Consider the following 22,015-nt stretch of genomic DNA (forward strand, 5'->3'; position numbering starts at 1 on the left):
CTATTATCGAGATTATCGTGATACAACTAGTCAAGGACACCTGGAGTTTTTTTCTAAATCCTCTTATGTGTAACCTGTAGCCCATTAACTCCCCATATTCTATAAACCCACTGATTGATGAGTGTGTGTGGCCATCAGTCAGTCCACCTAGAAACCCCTCTGGCTCCTTATATGAATGTTAATAATTAAAAAGTTCCTGTATGAGTTGCACTCAGAGTAAAGTGAGCCCACTAGTGAAGGACTTAACCAGCGTGGACGTTGTTATTGTGGCAGTGGCACACCCTAACCAGTGCTGGAAACCTGATCGTGGGATTATCGCCAGTGGAGGCGGCGCGCATCCACCCGGCTCACAGTAGGCGGCGTCAGTCCGGAGCAGCACGTCCTTCTGAGCTCACTTCCGCCGGCTTGAGTCGGATCACTCTCGCCGCTTTTGTTCTCCCATTTCCATCCTGCCTCCTCAGCCGAGAAGAGGGACGCAGCCGGTCGGGAGCCCACATAGGCGCACAGTAGCGGACCCGTCCGTCGCAGAGCCGCCCGGTAGCCACATGCGAAGCGCCGTCTGCGCGGAGGATACGCGGCACTCCGTAGTTACATAACTGGACTACTTTTTTCTACCACTGTTGGGGGTTTTTCACGCTTTTTTTTTTTTTGTTGTTGCACCGAAACTGACTCCCCCTCTGTAAACTCAAAATGGAGAACGACGACAAATACCTCCCCGAGCTGCTGGCGGAGAAGGACAGCCTGGACTCGTCGTTCACGCACGCCATGAAACTTTTAAACGCAGGTAAAGTACCGACACGCGGCGTCCATTGTTCGTGCTTTGAGTTTTAGCGGGCTCGTGAAGGCCATGTGTTCGGACGGGACGTGGACGGTGCTCCCACGGCTCCGTCATGACTCTGCGTGGGGGGGTTCAAAACATGATAGCGGGCTGTGTGAGGTTGTAAACAGGCGGAGGACACACACACACACACACACACACACACACACACACACACACTGTGAGCCCTCCTCGGTATTTCTTCGCTTTCTCTCGACGGGTCTTCTTCCTCTGCGCCGTCGGGGCTCGTGCCGACTTCAAACTTGGAAACTCGGACTCTCTCCGGACGAACAGCTCGTGTGTTTTCGTGCTCGGCTCCCTGTTGAGCTCATTGTCTGGCAGCGACGTTGCGCAGAAGCCCAGAAATGTGCGCCAGTGTCCGTGGCTGGGGGGCGGGGCGTGGAGGTGTGTGTGTGTGTGTGTGTGTGTGTGTGTTTGGAGGGGGGGGGTCACCTCGCTGCTCCACAGCCGAGAGGAGGCCCGGCCGGCGGGGACGGAGGTCCGGAGGTCCCGCTGCTGAAGCGTCCTTGAGCAGGAGACTGCAGCTCCGGGGCCGCTGTCCTGTAGCCGTGACGGACAGGGTGATGAAGAAAGAGCTGCCTCTGACATTCAGTATATATATTCATCCCCGTGGCTGTCAGCTCGCCCTGAAAACATGCCATGTCACATTATTAGTGTTTTCTGGATCCACTCGGAGAGGGACAGCACTGCATGGGTGCCGTCTTAAATGACAGGATGATGTACCATAAGTCATCAGTGAGTCCTTGGAGGCACGCTGCAGTGATATCAGAGGAAATGCCCCAAACATCACCAGGACATTTAAACTGATGGGCTGCATGTTAAGTGACTGTTTAGTTGACATTGTTGTCCATGTGCCATGTGAGTCATTCTCTGCCAGCTGGTTCTAACCAGGGTACCCCTAGTGCTCATTAAACTGCCCTCCTCGTCTGACGGGTTGTGCAAAATCTAGGCTGCATCTCTGATATTGAACGTGAGAATGATCCAGAAAGACAAAGTGTGTCAGCGTGTGCTGTGGCATTCCCTCGGCTTCGACATCTCCTCTCGGCTCCCCCGATCTGCAGCTGGTAGACTGCGGTGAGGCTGACATGTTTGCACATCGCAGGCTCAGGAGTTGTCGTGGCCAGGAGTGAGGAGGTGGTTTGAGATGAAGTGCTGGGATGGTGCTGCTGGGAGCGACGGGTGCTGGAGACAGAAGGAGAAGGGAAGAGCTGGTGCCTGCCTCTCAAAATGTAGCTGTGAAAACTTTGTTTTCAAATCGCGGTTTAAAAGATTCAAGATTGGTGATTCTACAGTTTTTTAAAGATCAGTCTCTTTATTTGTTAGCCGGACAGATATTTTCTTTATTAAACTGATGGGTTTGGAAATGCCAAACACTGTAAAAATGTCCATTGCAAGTTCTCAGAGTCCTCTGTGATGCCTTTTCATGTCTCGCTTTGTCCGATCAACTTTCCAAAAAGCAAAGAATATCAAAGCAACAGTCGTCACTTTGAAGAGCCTGTGAGCAGAGATTAGTAGAGTTTAGCTTGAAACGATGGCAGAAATAATTAGTCTATTAACAGAATAGTTTCGCCTCTATTCTGAATGTTATTTACATAAAAGGTGCTAAATGAAGCGCATCACATACATGCTTTCATTGTCTTGTTATCACCAGGAAGCGGTTTTGTTTGTTTGGCATTCAGTAAGCATTGATAGTCAGTCCAAATATTTCAAATTGTCTTGTTCAAATCTGGTATAATTGGGCTGAAAACTGTTTTTGTTTTTTTAGACGTAAAGGATGCACAGAACTGCATTTGAATCAACTGTGAAATGTAACGCATGTGTTTCCAAATAGTTAACTTTTTCACTGAGTTTCAACCACTGAGGTGCCTTATAACCTCTAAATCGATGCTTATTTGATAATGTGTGTGAATAGGAGCACGTGAATCCTCCTCCTGACTGTGATGTGCTTTGCCTCTTTGAATCCTGTCTGATTTCGTGAACACTTTGCCTGAAACGATCCCTCTCCCCTTTTAGAAATTGATAGAATCCAGAAAGGCGAGACTAAAAAGGAGGCAGAAACATACCTGGACCTTTTCACAACAAAGAACATCAAACTTAAGGAACGAGTGCTCATACCTGTCAAACAGTACCCGAAGGTGAGATTTCTTTGCCCTTGTTTCCCCCCTCCTCCTCCTTCTTCTTCCCTCTTGATTTAATTTATCCTGCAGCCGGGTTTCAATTACACAAAGCCATGGGGTTACTAGGGAGTCTCAAATTACTTCTCTCAACCTTGATCTTTAAGCTCCAGAGTATAATTACAACCGATACTGCCATGTTTAAAATATCACTAAAAGGATCAAAATGTTAATATGACATTGGTGAAGATGGCTCTATATAGCAGGGTAATTCATACTGTGCTCAGAAGATTGGATCTGCTCCTCTGTTTGTGTTCAGCAAATGTTTCCATTCAGAGCGAAGTCTTACTCGGCTTTATCATGTAACCTCGGGTGTATTCACCCGTATCCTTTCGATCCATATCTGATTCACGCATACGGCTACATTGAATATAGGATGATGGCATGTAAGGGCATAATCTGTCCTCTAAGACTATAAGAAGACATTGCCACGTGCATAAGATGCATGTTGTGGAATTAATTTTCATCAGTTAAACTCGCCCGGGCTTATTTGGCACCTGCCTGTCGCCTCCTGTGAACTTTAAGGATTCCATTTTCTTTTTGACGTTTACAAAAAACAATACGCCAGATTTCTCTTAGATTTTTCCCCCCAAGAAGCTGTAACAAGAATGAGATCTATAGATGTTGCCCCACCTCGAGCATCAGATCAATATGATGTAGGAGTCTGGGCTGTTGGGTAAGACGGTCTTCTGATCTCCACAAAGCTGTCTTAGTTTGCCAGACTTAGTTTTAGTTGGTACGTCGGTCCGCTGTGTCAGGGATGATGAAGCTAATGAAGGTTTTCAGATTTACAACAGCTACTTTTACAAGTCCAGGAGGACTTGGTTCCTTTGGGGCAACTTAGCAGTGACAGCTAATTGTAGGCACGTCACACATACATTTACTTCGCTCTGAGATTGAAGAGGTGAAGATCTCAGCTTTTGAACAGAAGTTGGTTCTGGTTCAGTGCTTGGATGATTGCAGTGAATAGTAACTGCCAGTCTTACAGCCCCCAAAGGGTCGTATCGACCATCTCTGGTAAATCCACCACTTAAAGGCTCTAGCGTGCGCAACAAGACCCTGACAATGACTTCTCCCTCACTCTCCTGGTATTAAACCCGCCTCTGCTTTGACTGTCAGGCTGATTTCGTTCTGCTTTGTTTTGCTATTAGTTCAATTTCGTGGGGAAGATTTTGGGACCTCAGGGCAATACAATCAAACGTCTGCAGGAAGAGACCGGAGCCAAGATCTCTGTGCTGGGCAAAGGATCCATGAGAGACAAATCCAAGGTACTACACACACACACACACACACACACACTCATGGCGTTACACACCTGTGAGAAGGGTACCTGAAGCCACAGCACATCTGGCCAATACTTGAGAGGGATGACGGGCAGTGAGCACAGATGGCATCAACTATCAGGATTGCTGAGGTCGACGTCAACATCAAGCCAAGGGCATCCACGCACTGCACATCTGTTCCTGGAAGCTTCAGGATATCCCACTAAACCTGTTATCTACCAGTCTGATGCCATTATTATTAAACTATGTAAAGGAAGGGAATATCATGTGTATGCCCGATGCCCTCTGAGGTGGATGTAATGTGGCAGAGCTCATTTAGCTGTAGAGTTAGCTGTGCGCTCTCGGTGACTCGCTGACACCTCTGGTATGTCATTTCAGGAGGAGGGGCTGAGGAAAGGCGGCGAGCCCAAATATGCCCACCTGTCTATGGAGCTGCACGTCTTCATCGAGGTGTTCGCCCCTGTGCCAGAGGCCTACCTGCGCATGGCCCACGCCATGGAGGAGGTCAAGAAGTTCCTGTTTCCTGTGAGTCTGGCTTTGATGTTTTGGGCTGCTTGTGTTGTTTTCCAGTGGTAGAGTGTTTTCCAAGAGCTGCCTCAAACAATTATTGCTTGCCACTAATTAAACTCTTGATTATCTATTCAATTCATCTTTTGTCTGTAAAATGTCACCAGTATTGACAAACACTCAGCACAAATTAACAGAGCCTAAAGTGGTGTCTTTAGATATCTGGGGCAAAGCTGCACTGTTCTAAAGCTATAAACCGAAGCTAATCTTTGCACACGTGAAATTGTGACATCATATTTAGATAACCGATGAATGAGAATAATGGTCGAATCAGTATTAGGTTTCTGTCAACTGAGCTGGCTTTAATTAGACTAGGGCTTCAGTCAGTGATCGCTTATTGAATTATCCACCATGTATTTTCTCAATTGTTTGTTCCACAAAATATCAATAGAAAATTCTTAGAAATGTTTTCAGGATTTCCTGAAGCATAAGCTGATATTTTCAAACGGCTTGTCTTGTCTAATCTAATCAACGACCCAGACCGCTAACAACTGATTCATCATCAGATAAGACAAAGAAAAACACCAAACTGTCACTACTGAGAATCTTAAATTTGAGCAGGTTTAGTATTAGTGTTTGGAAAAACTACTACTACTTTTGCTCGACCGGTCGGTTAATTGACTAAAAGCCACACACAGACGGCTGGTCGGTTAGCCAGAGTTCTCCCACCACGGGTCCACTTGCAGATAGGCATGCAGGAGAAGTGTCATGGAGCAGAGGTTTGTAGTTGTAGTTTAATTTAGAGATTTAAAAATGCTCCCAGCAGCTCTCTCCCTGCTCTTAAAAAGAGGAGATAGCACCATGCCATACTCAAATTCACACTTCCTGACACTAATTGCTGGGGTTATGAGAATACCGGAGAGCAAAAAATGAAGTCATGGACCGGAAAAAGGTTTAGAGGCCCCCCTGAAAGTGTCTTGGGTAATTGACTGAGGGGGGTGCCTTTCAGAAAAGTGGAGCGGTGTGCAGTATGGAAGTCAGACAAAGCAATGTAATGTAACGCCGTCTGCTCTGGATGAGGAATTGGGTTGCCAGGGCTACCCCTTCATCTGCCTCCACTACATGTCTGTACATCTCTGTGCCTTTACCTGAGTCTCAGTCCTTGGGGGAGTGAGGGGGAATCGGTGTGCAGATGTGTAGCTCCCAGGCAGATATGAGGTAGATTGCACCCTGCGTCGTCCATGCTTTTATTGCCTTTACACAGAGGGATTTTTGAGCGCGGGCCAACCTGGTCTGCTGTCAAGCCCGGTTAAAGCCTATAGTGCTCTAACAATGGCTCATGTCAGAGCGGGCCTACGGGCCCAGGGGTTCACGAGGTGCTTACATTTTTTAATTAGTGTGCGAGCATCGAAAGGCGAGATGAACGAGCTGATGAACCAGCTGCGGTGTTGGTATTGCTGTGTTATGTAAAAATGGCAGAACCTGCCATTACAATTTAAGGCCATAATCTGTCAGGCTTGGCAGCCTTCGTTTGGGCCCGGGCCACATTTTAATAAATGACTCGGGTTCCCAGAAAGTGTGTAGATGGAATTTGTTGGTAAAATGTCCGCTGTATTACCTGTACCCCACCTGAGGTATTCCATGAGGCTCTCACTCTTTGCTTGTATGTCTACCAATGCGAAACAAGAGCCTTGTGCTTGTGCTCCTGTATGAGGGATTCGCAGATCCTTTTATTTCTTGACACTGGCGCTCGATAAAAATGTTTTCTATGGAATGTATTGTCTCTAGAAACTCAATTAATCTAAACACCTTGATGAGTAAAGACGTGTCACCTGGCTGGCTCATTGAATGCAGCTGCAGTCACACTCCTCTTCGCCTGAGATGAATTTGTAATCAGTCAAATAGCATGTGTTTGCTTCTGCTGTAGATAAACTGAAAGCTGCTGTCTGAGCTGCATATTCTTGTCTCCCCCCCCCTGCTTTTTCACCATCATTAGTAACCATTCCAGGGACTGATTTATGAAAAAGAATTGATTGGGTCACAGTGCAGCCCATATGATTGCTCCCCGAAGAAGGGCGGTGGATTGTGTTGCAGGATTTGTGCAGCCCAGACAGACAGTCTCACTAATCCATCGCAACTTATTGTTCTTGCGGGTAGAGTAACCGTTAGTAACGTTGATGATCACTCCAGGCTTGTCAAGAAAGTGATTTACATTTTGTGCATGATGGAGGGGCTCAGGAAGGCAGGGAGTGTGTGGATGGATGCCTTCCAATCTCCCACGTACATGAGCAGCCCCCCCCCCCCCAGTACTGTGAGTCACTGGCACTGAGACTCTGTCTACCACTCGCTCTGTTAGCCATTGGGGGATGCCATGTTGTGAGCAGCTCTGTAATTGTGTTTCACCCTTTTATCCATCACTCGTTCTCACACTGTGCCTCCTTTTCTTACCTCTTCTTTGCTTTTTATTTGTGAGCCCTCACTTTTCCCACGTCATGTGCTCTTTTCATGCCCCCTCTTTCTTTCTATGTGTGTGTGTGTGTGTGTGTAGGATATGATGGATGATATTTGCCAAGAGCAGTTCATGGAGATGAGCTACCTGAACGGGGGCCAGGAGCACGGAGCCAGAGTCCGAGGGGGCATGCCGGTCAGGGGCCGCGGAGTCCCCCCTGCCGGAGCACACAGGTACGGACTCACACACACACACACACATACAGGGTCTCTCATATAAGAACTGCTTGGTCACTGAATAAACGCAAAGGCACATTTGTTCATCTACTATATCTGTGTATCAGTAAAATTGCTGAGCTAGGCCTGAAGAAGCAGTATATAGTTTTGTTGTGTGCTGATGCTGACGAGTGATTGGAAATGTTTAAGCACTTTGACTTGTCTCTCCCAGAGAATACAGTGTATACTGTATGCTGCCTATAAACCTAATGTGGGAAACAAATAGAACTGTGAGCTGAAGGAATATTAATATTAAATCTTAATGAATAGTCCGTCACCTGAAAAATGCACCTTAAATTGTCAGTTCATGTTTAATTTCTTGACAAAAGCAAGAATCCTACAGTATGAATGTGTTAAAATGGAGAAATGGCTCAACATTCTGGCAAACAGGCTTATTTACTTTGTTGCTCTAAGTTAGATGAGATCAGTACTACTTGCATGTCTGTATGGTAAATAATGTAGCCTGGTACAGTACCCCGAAAGACCGGGAAGAGACAGTTAGCCTGCCTCTGTCTAAATGTAACAACAATATCCACCTACCAGCACCTTTTTAAAGCTCACTAATTAATTAAACTCACTATTAAAAAAAACAAGATAATGATTTTATTACCCTATGGACAGAGACAGGCTAGCTGTTTCTAGTCTTTATGCCAAGTTAAGCTAACTGCCTGCAGGGTGAAGCTATTTAGCGTAGCGACAAAGGGATTGTATTGATCTTGTCACCAAACTCTTGGCAACTGTCAAACTACTCCTTCAAGTAGAAGAACTGAGTGTCCCCCCGTGTTCCTCAGGGGTAGGGGAATGCCTCCTCGCGGTGCTGTTGCCAGGGGAGGCGTCACACGAGGCGGCCCAGGAAGAGGTGGTGCAGTGAGGGGCGCCCCGTCGGGCCGAGGAGGACCCCCTGCAGCACCCGCCAGGGGAGCTGTGGCACCCCGCGCAAGGCCCCCAGCTGGTGGACCCCCCCAGAGAATGGCACCTCCACCCCCCCACCAGCACACCCCTGCTGCAGCTGCTGAGAGCTATGAGGAATATGTAAGTACAACTGCCAGCGGAGGGTAGTTTTAATTTAATGCTTCCGCTTAGTGTGGGTGTTACTTGTTATATTTTCTATAACTAATATGTATAGATATATGTAATTTAAACCGGCTAAGGTAGACTTAAGAAAAGATAACAGGAGGAGAATGTCCAAGCCAGTAGATAAGCTGTGGAGACGGTCTGACGTGGCTAAGTCTGACCTCTGCAGCACGGGCCTCCTCTGAATGAGATCTGCTGTGGACACTCTGTTAGCTCCGAGTTGCTTGTTCGTCGCCACAGGAATAAGTGATTTGAGATGCTCGAGACATGAGGGGTGCTGCTTTAGTACAAGTGTAGTTCTTTGGGGACACCTTGACATTCATGATTCATGAACAAGCCTTTCCTCAAATCTCACTCTGTTTCTCTGTTTCCTTCCCTCTGCAGGGCTACGATGAGAGCTACACAGACACGGCCTACGAGTCATACGACAGCTATTACAGTCAGCCGCAGGCGTGAGTGAATCAGACGTCTCTTTGGTTTTCACCTGCTCCTCACAAAGTGCTCACACACACACACACACACACACACACACTTCCTAGTCACTAGTTTCGCTCAAAGAGGGATTTAAGAGCAGCAGAAATACTTTTTAGCCACTCTTGCACAAATTCAGCGCTGATGGTGCTTGATGTTTCATGGCTCGGATGGCGGTGTTATTTAGGAGAACCAGCTGGGACTGAGATGTTTCACGCTAGAGAGCCAAGCTTTGATCTTATTCATGGAAGCCAATTATCACCCTCCTAGACATTACAGTCAGCAGCTACTTGATATTTTTTGAGAGATTAAAAGTGATTTTTTTTCTCTCTCTCTCTCTCCCTCTCTCTCTTTCTCCCTGTGTTTGACCACCAGGGAGCCAGAATACTATGACTACGGACACGGAGAGAGCACAGAGTCATATGAGTCCTATGGTGAGCAAAAACTTCATTCACTGTCAACACGAATCACGTTATTTATACAGACATGAAAAGTGTGCATAGAAATAAATGGCTAAAAAATAGATCTTACAAAATGTAGTTTGAATTGAATCTAATTATTTTAGAGTGAATTTGCATCTATGCATCTATTTGAATTTGCGCACCACGTGTGACTTTCTGTTGGTGCAGGACTTTTTGCATCAGTGGCCAAAATGGCTACTAGATTTCTAGAATGGCTACTGGTGGGGTTTTGACCGGTAGAAGTGCTTTGGAGCAGCTCTTTTTCTTTTTCCACTAACTAGATTAGTTGTCTGTAGTAAATCTTGAGGCGGATTGAATTATAAATGTGTTTATTTTCGTGCATGTCCTCTCCAGGCCAGGATGACTGGAACGGGACCCAGCGAACAGGGAAGGCCCCTCCCCCCTCCAGAGGTGCCAAAACGCCTTACCGGGATCACCCATACCGACAGTACTGAAGCAGACTCACCACCCTTAACGTGTCGCCCTGACTACCGCCTGTCTACCACGGCAGCTCTTGCTTTAAGCAGCCCGACAAAAGTAATTGTCCGTTTTGTCTTTGGTTTGGTCTTTTCCTACACCGGACTTTATACGAGAGAGCAAATTGGGAACTGAAAATCGGAACTGGTTTTTGAGATTTGACCGCGAACTCCCCCCCCCCCACCCCCACCCCTACTTTGTCACACCAACCAGCCACCAATCCCTCCTACCAAAGCGGCTTTTAGATGGGTTAGAGAGGAGAAGTTGGCGTTCCTCCTTTTTATTCTTTTTCATTTGAATTTTTATTTATTTTGCTGTATTTTTTCCTCTGACCCTTCTCCCCCCCTCTGGCTTTTTTTGCATTGTTGATCATTAATTTTTCTAACTGTTTGGGAGTAGTCATTTCTAGTGGAATTAGTAGCTCATTCTCCACCTGTCTAAGGAACCCATTTTAATTGTTTTTAAATACAAAAAAATCTGTCGAGGGTCAGTTGCAGATTCCCATTTAGGCTACATTTCAAAATTCTGTTAATATAGCCAAATAAAAGACCTTTTAAACTTTCAATTATGTAATATAGAAACACAAAAACAACCTTAAATTAAGTGAAGGTTAAAGAATCAATGTTAATGGAATCAGTACAATTCATTCTTGATGATGGTTTGTTTTTAAATAGTTCTAAAACGTTGTCCATTTAGACTTAGGCAGCAATATTTGTCATTGTACTTAGAGTTTTGAAATATAGCCCTAATAGACACTGTTGAGATGGACTGTCCTCATATCCTCAATTTGTTTTACCTGTTAAAAATTAATTTTAAGACTCTGAAGACAAAATGTTTGTTTAATGAGAACACGGCTGAGAGATGGCCTCCTGTTATGCTAAAAACAGTTCAGGTCTTCATTTTGTGATCTGATTCTCTATAAACTGCATGCACAAAGTACACAAAGAAGGATTGGGACAAAAATCTCCACATGGGTCTTCTCTTTCTACGGAGAAGGGATCCTGCAGCTCAATCCGAACTCTTGTACATATTTTAAAACATCCTAACTGTACTTATTCTGCCACTAGTATCTGTACCCTCTCCATAAAATGCATTATGCTACATGTGTAAGCTTGCCTAAATAGGTTACTAAATCTGTCCAAAAGATGTTTTGCAGCAGTTTGTCAATAAAGCTTAGTTTGTTTTTTATGAAACTTAACTTGCTTTATTTGTTTCCTGTCCTAGTAAAATTCTGAAATGGCTTTTTTAAAACAACATTCAGCAGTCAGATGTAGGTGTTTTCCTTTGTTTCTCATTCAAAACCGCATTTTAAATCTAAATGAATGTATTGACGTCTGAAGACTTTAACCCTACTAAATGATGTCTTGATTGATTATCAAAAGAGCACAACTTATTCTTTCTCTCTCTTTCTATACTTTTTAAAAAGGACCCAGAGGTAAGACCTCTAAAATAACCTGGATAGCTTCCTAATGTGTATAGAGTTCTAAAGCATTGAATGCCTGGGTATGTATAAGACTTTTTCAATCCTCTTACCTGTGGTCGTAATCGTTAATGAGAATTGCTTTTATAGCATCTGAAAATTAACTGAATTCAAACCACCATTCAGGTCTAGGCTTCATTGTCATGAAAGACGCTGGCGCGATGGCTACTTTAGTACAGAGTAATGGCAGTGCAATGGAGAGGATGGTTATAACCTAGAGAACTCCACTGTAAAGGTAACCTAACCCTAAATGTTTAATTTCGTAGTGTGTTTATCCATTGACATAAACTTGCTGGTAAATGCGTACAGTTTCTTAAAATATCATTACAGTCATGGCAACAAAAAAGAATCGACTCAAAAGTAAGAAAAACGTAACTTCCAATATCATACAGTAGTGGATTTTATGTACCAAAATAACTGTTCTGTGTACTAACAAAATATATTAGAATAGTGTTAATGCAACTCTTGCTAAAATGAACAAAGCCAAATCTATGTCAATATCTTCTGTACTGTTGAGCTGCTGTTACTTTTTTATTTGCTGTGTAAAGGTTGCTTACTGTAATATTTAAAAGGTTCTGCCTGTACAAAGTTATCCAAAAAAGAAAGCTTGAGTTGCATGAGCATATCTTCTCCTGTAGACGTTGCATGATCTCTGTCTCAAGTTTCTCCCAGTGTTTTTAGACGAGGTATTGATTTGGGGTTTGTCCTTCCTCCAGGCACAGCTATCGGTCACTGAGTGCCCCGGAGACTGACAGTTTGCTGAAGTGAGACCATACAAACCTCAGGTTGGTCCTCCGCTGCACTCCTCTCCATTGTAAAGGATCATACCGCAGGTTTTTGCATGCCTCAGCTCATTAACTTACAACCTGCATATTTTTTCATTCACACAGCAAGTCTTACAGATTCACTCTTCTACCTGCCAGGCATGTTTGAACAATATGGAAATCAAATTGTATAGACTTGAAACCTGCATGAAATGTGTAATCCATCACAGAGAACAAATCCAACCACCTGGTTAGCTTAGCTTAGCATAAAGACTGGAAATGGGGGTGCACCTGGCTCTGTTCAAAGATGATTAAAAACCCTGCTGCCTGTACAAAAAGTGATGCATTAAAACATCGTTATACAAGGGGGTAACCAGGGACTTCCTGATTCTGTTGATTACTAGGCAACCGTTAACAACCAAGAAATAGTCCTGCTCTTCCCTGTAAGACGGTGAATTGTTGTTTTTACACTTTTGACAGTCAGATTTGTGCTGAGCCAGGATCGCTGTTTTCCTGTTTCCGGTCTTGAAGCTAAGCTAAGCTAACCAGTTGCTGGCTGTACAGACACGAATATAAAGAAGTTATTTAGTTCTTTCCAATAATAGCTCAATAATGCTCTTCTTTTTAGCAGAGAATCACCACTAAGCACTGTTTTTGTCCTTGCTGGCAACGCTGCCAAATTTCGCTGCATGATGGACTGGTCGTCACAGGCTGTCACGTAAAGTGTACACAGATTGTAGGTTATGGTCTAAAACATTCAAAACCAAATGGTCCTTTAACTTTTTCCATTATCACAAAAGAATATTGTCAAGAAACTTTGCTGCAGATGCCTGTGGGTATTTCAGCCACGGTGTCATTATACAGCTGCAGCACGTTCGTAACATTCACAGCATTTCAAAGCTTGGTTGATTCTGATGATTGCCCAGCTCCTGTAAGTCGCCTGTCTTTTGACAGTGCCTGTGAATTGGTGTGTGGCCGCGCTAGCCTTCAGCAAGCCTGAGTGAGGGAGACCGCGACACTGGTGTCACTGTGGTCTCTGGGAAAGTGACTAATGAGGATCCGTAGCTCAAGGCTCTGACAGAAGGAAAACAGGAGCGAGAGAACTCTGGCGATTCCCGAAATGGAACCAGCAGCAGGAGAGAGGTGTCAGAGGGATTATGTGATGTCCTGTCTGCCTTAAAGGCAGGAAAAAGTTAAATGAAGGCTCGAAAAGTAATACTTGGTTGTCAGACTTTGAAAAACATAACTGTCGTTGGCATTCTAGCAGAGGGAAGCTGGATAACGAACCATTAAGAACATTTTTCAAATGTGTTTTGATAGAAAGGTCACTCGCTTGTTTGAAGAATGTGTTCAACACGTCTACAGCCAATTTTCAGACATGCTAGAGAAAAATCCAGTTTCTTTGTGTGGATATAAAGCAGCACAACAGCTGCTTTGGAACTCTTCACAGAGTATTCGATAATAAAAAAATAGATGCTGCCTCATGTCCGGACTTAATAGAAACATTGCATTATGGTCCGCGTGTGAATCTGCGACCTGTGACCACATTAGCAGTTGACTGAAATATTAACGCACTAATCCCAAATCACCCGTCTTGCCAGTAATTATGTCTTGCTTGGCAAAATGTTGCTTAGCTACTATTAAAGAGCTGCGCTGCTTGGCAGGTAAATGACCTTTTTAGTTATAGCCACTGCTTAAAAATGAACGGAATAAAATGGGCTCTCGTTTGCCAAACGCTGCCTCTTATCTGTCATTAAATCTGTGTAAAGCGGAGGAGCACTGTTTACATGTGGGCTCATCCCGATGTCTCCCCTGTGGTTTTTGTCTCCTGCAGTGGAGCCGTGCTTGGGAGCAGCTAAGCATGAAGGAGGTGGTCAGACGAGATCTCTCTCGAGGGGTGTGTGTGTGTGTGGGGGGGGTGCGCCCTGTTGAAAGGAGTGGCCCGAGGCCCAATTCTGTCCCTGGCAGGGGAGGGGTTGTGGTGGCCGCCAGCCAAGTGACCCCCGGGAGCCAGCTGATGTAGCGCGGGGGAGAGGAGCTGGCTCAGGCTCCCGCTGGAACAGGACTAGGACTGCAGCTGGTCAGTGAAGACATTCGGCTCGCTGGGACTGCTGAATAACCGGAGACGACTGCACAGCACACTTTATGTGGACTATTTCCTACTATCTCTACACTTCATGTCAATATTGAATTACTATGCATTATCCTCATGTAATTATTGAATACGCCCACTCAAGGCCTTTTCTGCCTGCATGCTGCTGTACACAGACCACCCCCTCTTCTGACAAATGTAATTGTTACAGCCTAATTTACCATAAAATGAGCACTCCTGTTATAGTAGGCTGTGAAATTGTTTTTAATTTCTATTAACCCTTGAATTAGACATGAAAAGAGGTCTTTTACGTTCTGCAAGGCAAGCTGTATGACGTTGTGAGACGCTCTCACTTGATCTCTCAACATTCTGGCTGCATGTTGTTTAGTATCCATGCCTTATTGCTGTGTGAAATTAGACTCAGTGCTCGGGAGTTAAAGATGCCCGCAGAGTGCAGATCACTATCTGGCTGCGGCCGAGTTCACAGCGAGCACACACACACACACACACACACATACACACAGACACACACACACACACAGACACACACACACACACTCAAACAAACATGCATCGCCACATCTTGGCGTTGCTCGGCCCGTGTAGCCCCAAGGATATCAAATGCTAATGCAGCGGGCCATTTGCATGTACTCACATGTACCCTCCCTGCAAATGTGCAACACTTTCACAACCAACGCTGGCCTGTTCTCGGCGGTTCAGCATCCAAGTATGATAATTTGGCGAGAAGGAACCAGGAGGAGAGCTGCATGTGAGAAAGGGACAGAGGGTGAACACAGACATTACTAACTTCCCTCCATCTATCCATCATGCTTCTGTTGATTTGATTCCCCTCCATGCCATTTTCTGCCATTATCACTGATGATATTACGGCTGCCTGTGGTGCCGAGTTACATTTAGAGGTCAAAACTGTACTTTCCTGTATTAAAAACACATTTCTCTGTCCCGATCCACTGGTCAGAGGCAGCATTAGCCAAGTCAGAGGCTCCATTTAGTTTATTGAAAAAGCTAGCAGCTTAGAGGATAGAACATTAGATATTAGGATAGAAACCATCATTTGAGATGAAATGTCAACGGGCCATATCCAAAACACATCATTTTTCAGTCTTTATGTGCTATTATGTCTAAAATAATGATTTCTGTGTCTCCTATAATCTAATGAAAGATAAGTGATGGCGTGGAGGCCATCTCCTCTGTTTGAATCGATGAACTGTCAGGGGCATAAGGGTGGAAAAGAAAGTAAATGTTACTGTGCAATGATCAATAAAAGTAGACTTGAATATGAGCAAGCGATGCATCATTCATCTGTGATGTTTCCTCTTTGGCTGTAGCTGCCTGCAACAGTCTGCTGATTCTACCCACCTCCATGCAGTCAACTGGCGTGGTGCGTTCACATAACGCTACGTGGGAGAATAGATGGAATAAGGTGAGAGACAGGAGGCCAGTCTGCCTTGTCTTTTTGAGGCTGGGGGAGGGAGTACAGAGCCTGGAGGAGGATGTGTTAAAATGCTATGAGTGTGTGCGCTAGAGGTGGAGAGACTGTGGACAGCTGGATTGGATCTTCTGGTCCCGGCAGATTCACACCATCAGAGGAACATCGCACGCTGGTGCCTGCGAAGACGGTGACAATCAGCCTCCCCCAGACACACATCAGCTGCCGCTTCATCAGGAGAGGCAATAATCTAGGTGACCTGTGGTGCTTTAAGTGGGGTGAGCTGACCCCCGGCGGCCTTGATCTCCCAGGGGAATTGCAGGGGAGGCTTTGAGGATGTGTTGGGATGACTACTGTAAAAAGTGGTCTGTGCACTTTCATGGTCACAGTGTAGATAAGAAAAGAACTCAACAGATCGGCCCCACTGGTGCAAAATGATAGCAAATGGAAGTCAGTGGACTTAAAAGTGGTTCATTAACAAAAAAAAGTTTGCAAAGTCTGGACTGTGGTGATACTCTGGGTTTTATTTCAAATCCCAGAAATGGACCCAAATCAACAATGAAATGTTACTTACAACTTTTATATGCTAATAAGTATAGTACATACTAATATAACTGCACTGGCTGACATGTTTCTTCATTCCCATGAACCTGGGCACCAGAGTTCAATTAGTAAACTTAAATCAGCTGTGTATTGATCTGCACCTGAAAATAGTCCCCAACAAATGCAGGATTTCTCCCTCTGGTGTAATGTTTGCTGAAAACTACAGTGTCCAGCTGTTTGAGGAAATTGCTGAGACTTTGCTAAACCTCTGCCGCCCAATGAAAACTCTGCCCATATTTCGCCATTTGAGAATTTTGTCCGAGGTCAGCGTCATTATGAAGCGTCGTTATATGCAGGACTTTTTTTTTGTTCCTCGGTGGGAACAACTGGGCAGAGCGCCACAGACGGGGTGTGTGGAAGAAGTGCAGTTTGACGAGAAGAACGATTAGAATAATGCCAGTCTGGTCCTTTAAAGGCATCCACCACACCACACGCTCATAATGACGTGTCTGAAACCCACTGCTGACTTTCATCACATCATCTCTCCCTGCTCCACAGTTGTTCAGAACCACCCACACTAACAGGTAAGCTTTCAGCCTGCTGCACTTCACACATTCACGTCTTCTTGTAGCAACTACCATCACTCACCGAAAAAAAAAAAAAAAACAGAATCCAGAAGGAATGTTGTACCTTTATGAACTGACGTGATAGCTAAACCGAGATTCTGTTACCCACTGAGGTGGGATCGCTTCTTTATTGCATGGATCGTGCTACCTTAGAGTGTGTGGCACTGAAATGCTGGAATATGCCTCAATGGGCTTTTTTTTTTTTTTTTTATTCTTGTAATTCCAGTCATACACTACACATGCTGATGTAGGACAGCTGCAGATGGAGAAATGGAGCAGTGCTGGTCGACTATGTCTTTTAGCCTTCGGCCACAAGTTCTCATCCTCAGCAGGCCACACATGGAATCAGCACGGGGGAGCGAGGAACGCAGTTTCTAAAGTAAAAGTCACAAGTGGCTCTGATGATTCAAACAACGGCCGCATAACAATATTGATGGCAGCGTGTCTGAGGTCTGTCTGCCTCTCTTTGGGTCGACATCTGTGACCCGTGAAGGTGGTCAACGACCGACTCTGTTACTGACACACACACACACACACACACACTCTTTCTCTCCCCCCTATCACTCCCCACTTTGGGGTGAGAATTTCACCCTTCCATCACACCTTATCTCCTCTCTTGCAGCACACCTGGGATACTTGTCTTTCTGCATGCCTGATCCACCCTTGGCAATCTTCTGCTGATATGTGTAGACATCCAGTGTATTCATCGTGTCCAAGAGGGACACCTGATCTCGTGGACGGTGGTCATAAATTTTTCACCTCCATTAGGAAAAGGATTCCTCTGTGGGGATGAGGAGTGGAGCATCCTTTCATAGGGTCCCATCAAGGAGTGAAAATGACTGCAGTGTCTCAGTTTGGAGCCTGTGTATGTTTACTTTTATGTTTTGAGCCTTAAGTTGTGTAAAAGTGAGTTTTGGTGGTGGCTGAGAGAGAACGCAGTTACTGGCATTTGTGAAATGTGATCATTTAATTAAATCAAATAGCTTCAAAGAGTCGCAATATGGCAGCCTGTGGAGGGGGTGGGATGGGGTGGGGGGTCTTTCTCCAGCGTAGGTCATGCGTCCAGGCTCAGTTCCCTTACTGGACCAGCTTTACGTATGTCCTCTAACTCTTTACGTGCCATTTCAGGTGTCTGCAACTTCAGCGCCGAGATGCGTTTTCACATGCAAATAGTCGTCTCTCACTTTTATTTGTCTTTATTAAGTAGAACACACAACTTTGAGGACCAAGTGTTGGTGTTTGCACAGGGATGGTGTCCCCCCCCCGTCTCTCCTGCGCAGGGCCCAGTCGTCATCGTGGATGGCAGAGCTCAGCGGGGGCTAGAGTAGACAAATTAGGCCAGCTATATAAAGTGGATGAATCGTACTTTTGAAACGTTGGTTGCCATGGAAGGATGCTGCACTGCAGTGTGGTATACTACAGAGCAAGCCTGTGTGTGTGTGTGTGTGTGTGTGTGTGTGTGTTTGTGTGTGTGTGTGTGTGTGTGTGTGTGTGTGCGAATGCATGCAAAAAGAAAACTGGAAGCTCATCTTGGGTTGTTTATTAATGAAAGACGGAGAAGAACAGCGAGTGCTGCTCTCGGTGTGTGTATCAGTTTCCGCGCTGAGGCTGAGAGGGAGAATGAGCAGCTCTACATCAGGCTGGGGGAGGATATTGCCAGAAAATGTCATACCTGTCATGTTACCTAAATAACATTTCTCAAGTTGCGGGATCACATTTAAAGAGCAACACGGCCGTCTTTTAGTGCAGTTTACAATCTGAAAGCTCAGGACAGCCAGACCTTTCACTAATCCCATTGATATTCAAAACGGCCCGTTTGCGTGCACCAGTGTGAGCATACGTCCACACATCAGCGTGGAAAGGCAGAGATCAATAAGAATCCCACTTTGTTGAAGTCAGGCCTTTTCTTTAATGCCCAGACAGCTCGGGCACAGAGTGTGTGTGTGTGTGTGTGTCAGGGGGGGGGAGAGAGAAAAGAATGAATGGTGCCCCAACTGGCCCAGCTGGTGGTGGCGTCCTCGTGCTTCTTTGTCGTGCGTGACTTCCATCAAAATCAATGAAGTCACTTCCTCTTGGCCCGATTTGGGAGACTCAATCACGAGGAGCCAAAAGCAATTTGCAAAAAAGCAACAGGGGAGTTTTAAGTTAAGTCAAAGAGAGCGTTTGGATCTCATGTCAAGTCCAGCTTGGACGGTAAACCTGTCAGGACGGTACAGCTTCTACTTTGACCTCCTTCGGCAGACTCAGACGCGACAGGAGGAGTAAACTGAAACTTGGCTCTGGCAGGAAGATCTCAGCGTGCTAATATGGATGCTGGCAACGCTCGGAGCTAACAGCTTTGATGATGGATCACACTTAGTTGTCTGAGCGCTCTCTTCACGCCCAACGTCGCTGCGTGCTGCGATGTGAAGCGAACCAGGTGAACAGACGCATTTTGAAATGAACACTTAAGAGGTGTGACAGCTTAATGTTAATCTTTTAATGAACAAACCTATTTTAAAGACTAACTCTCACACAGTGGGTGCTTCTTCATCAAGCTCGTTAATTTAAGCAAGTTTATTTGTTGTATAAGAAAAAAATGTATGGAGCGTTTTTTGACAGCTGGTTCTTTGATAGAGGATTTAGAACCTTAGGGCTCTATATAGAACCTTGATGTTTGATATAGGACCCCAAGGAACCCTTTTTTTCTTTCAGCACATTACTAAGCTGGAACCGAAGCCAAATGACATCAATCTTTGAATCACAGAACTTTTCCACGAATCCCTCAAGCTTGTTATGGACTCATGGACTTCATCCTCAGGAGGCCGCCCTCACTTTTGTTCATGCCACCCAAATAGTCCGTGTTCCTAAAGTGGTAAGATGCTGACTCAGTTCTAAGAGGAATATAAGAAGCTTGTACTATCGTAGATTTTGTTGTTTTATTAATATTAATGTGTTAATACAAATGTCCTATGCTCTCCATAAACTACAGCCACACACGTCTACATTTAACAATGAGAAGCAAGTTAATGGTCATTTAGTTGAACGTGTACATGAACGCTAACCAGAGCCGGCTCTACCCAATGTGGCGCCCTAGGCGAGATTTTAGATGGCGCCCCCCTCCATCGGCGATTTACATGCACTTGCAAAAGAAATCGAATAGCATTGCTTTTATCATTGTCTTTAATTTGTAAGGTAACATGTCACCAAATTTACATACTTAACAAATCACAAATTAATACAAAAAAATCTGAAATACAATATAAATACCCTTACCACAAAATAAAAACCTGTAAATAAGTGAATAAAGAATAATAATAATAATGTGTACTTTAAGACTGACGTAAAGTTTAAAACAATGAACATGCTTTAGATAATATGAACTGTAACACAACCAACAACTAGCGTTAAAAATCAGATCCATGAAGGGTTGAAAATGGAACAGCATTCTGACTGACTATTAAAAGCAGGAAAACCGTTAGCTAGCCAGATGGAAATAAAACAAGCATAGATTAGGCCAATGTAGACACCTACTGAGTAGGTTTAATCTATCCAGATGATCCTAACAGTAAAGACCTCTCCATGCCGCTCAGCTACAGAGATATAACACTGCTTATTTACTGATTAGCATACGATGTTGAGGCTGATCGCTCAGAAGCAAGTGAACAACCTGCTGTTCCACTGTGATAACTGCTACACCTGATGTTACACTGTGATAACTGCTACACCTGTGATAACTGCTACACCTGCTGTTCCACTGTGATAACTGCTACACCTGATGCTCGCTGTGATAACTGCTACACCTGATGTTACACTGTGATAACTGCTACACCTGATGTTACACTGTGATAACTGCTACACATGATGTTACACTGTGATAACTGCTACACCTGATGTTACACTGTGATAACTGCTACACCTGATGTTACACTGTGATAACTGCTACACCTGATGTTACGCTGTGATAACTGCTACACATGATGTTCCACTGTGATAACTGCTACACCTGATGTTACGCTGTGATAACTGCTACACATGATGTTCCACTGTGATAACTGCTACACCTGTGATAACTGCTACACCTGATGTTCCACTGTGATAACTGCTACACATGATGTTCCACTGTGATAACTGCTACACCTGTGATAACTGCTACACCTGATGTTCCACTGTGATAACTGCTACACATGATGTTCCACTGTGATAACTGCTACACCTGTGATAACTGCTACACCTGCTGTTCCACTGTGATAACTGCTACACCTGATGCTCGCTGTGATAACTGCTACACCTGATGTTACACTGTGATAACTGCTACACCTGATGTTACACTGTGATAACTGCTACACCTGATGCTCGCTGTGATAACTGCTACACCTGATGTTACACTGTGATAACTGCTACACCTGATGTTACACTGTGATAACTGCTACACATGATGTTACGCTGTGATAACTGCTACACATGATGTTCCACTGTGATAACTGCTACACCTGATGTTACGCTGTGATAACTGCTACACATGATGTTCCACTGTGATAACTGCTACACCTGTGATAACTGCTACACCTGATGTTCCACTGTGATAACTGCTACACATGATGTTCCACTGTGATAACTGCTACACCTGTGATAACTGCTACACCTGATGTTCCACTGTGATAACTGCTACACATGATGTTCCACTGTGATAACTGCTACACCTGATGTTACACTGTGATAACTGCTACACCTGTGATAACTGCTACACCTGATGTTCCGCTGTGATAACTGCTACACATGATGTTCCACTGTGATAACTGCTACACATGATGTTCCACTGTGATAACTGCTACACCTGATGTTACGCTGTGATAACTGCTACACATGATGTTCCACTGTGATAACTGCTACACCTGTGATAACTGCTACACCTGATGTTCCACTGTGATAACTGCTACACATGATGTTCCACTGTGATAACTGCTACACCTGATGTTACGCTGTGATAACTGCTACACATGATGTTCCACTGTGATAACTGCTACACCTGTGATAACTGCTACACCTGATGTTCCACTGTGATAACTGCT

The 22,015-nt window shown here is 44.8% G+C and overlaps 1 protein-coding gene across 2 annotated transcripts; it reads left to right on the forward strand.

Moving 5' to 3' along the window:
* The first annotated feature begins 411 nt into the window (after positions 1-411).
* Positions 412-15,648, forward strand: khdrbs1b (KH domain containing, RNA binding, signal transduction associated 1b). 2 transcript variants are annotated; one of them, XR_011585517.1, is made up of 11 exons: positions 412-784; positions 2,852-2,973; positions 4,164-4,280; positions 4,674-4,820; positions 7,351-7,484; positions 8,318-8,558; positions 8,985-9,052; positions 9,447-9,505; positions 9,887-10,069; positions 12,206-12,274; positions 14,088-15,648. XR_011585517.1 is itself a non-coding variant. In XM_070846318.1 (9 exons), exons 1-9 carry the CDS (start codon positions 691-693, stop codon positions 9,985-9,987), a joined length of 1,083 nt encoding a protein of 360 aa, XP_070702419.1. In that variant the 5' UTR covers positions 412-690; the 3' UTR covers positions 9,988-11,207. The 2 variants fall into 2 exon arrangements, 1 of the variants encoding a protein (XP_070702419.1); XM_070846318.1 differs by lacking the exons at positions 12,206-12,274; positions 14,088-15,648 and having other exon boundaries at positions 9,887-11,207.
* The last annotated feature ends 6,367 nt before the right edge of the window (positions 15,649-22,015 follow it).

This window comes from Pempheris klunzingeri, chromosome 16, assembly GCF_042242105.1.
Source record: "Pempheris klunzingeri isolate RE-2024b chromosome 16, fPemKlu1.hap1, whole genome shotgun sequence".
NCBI lineage: Eukaryota > Metazoa > Chordata > Actinopteri > Acropomatiformes > Pempheridae > Pempheris > Pempheris klunzingeri.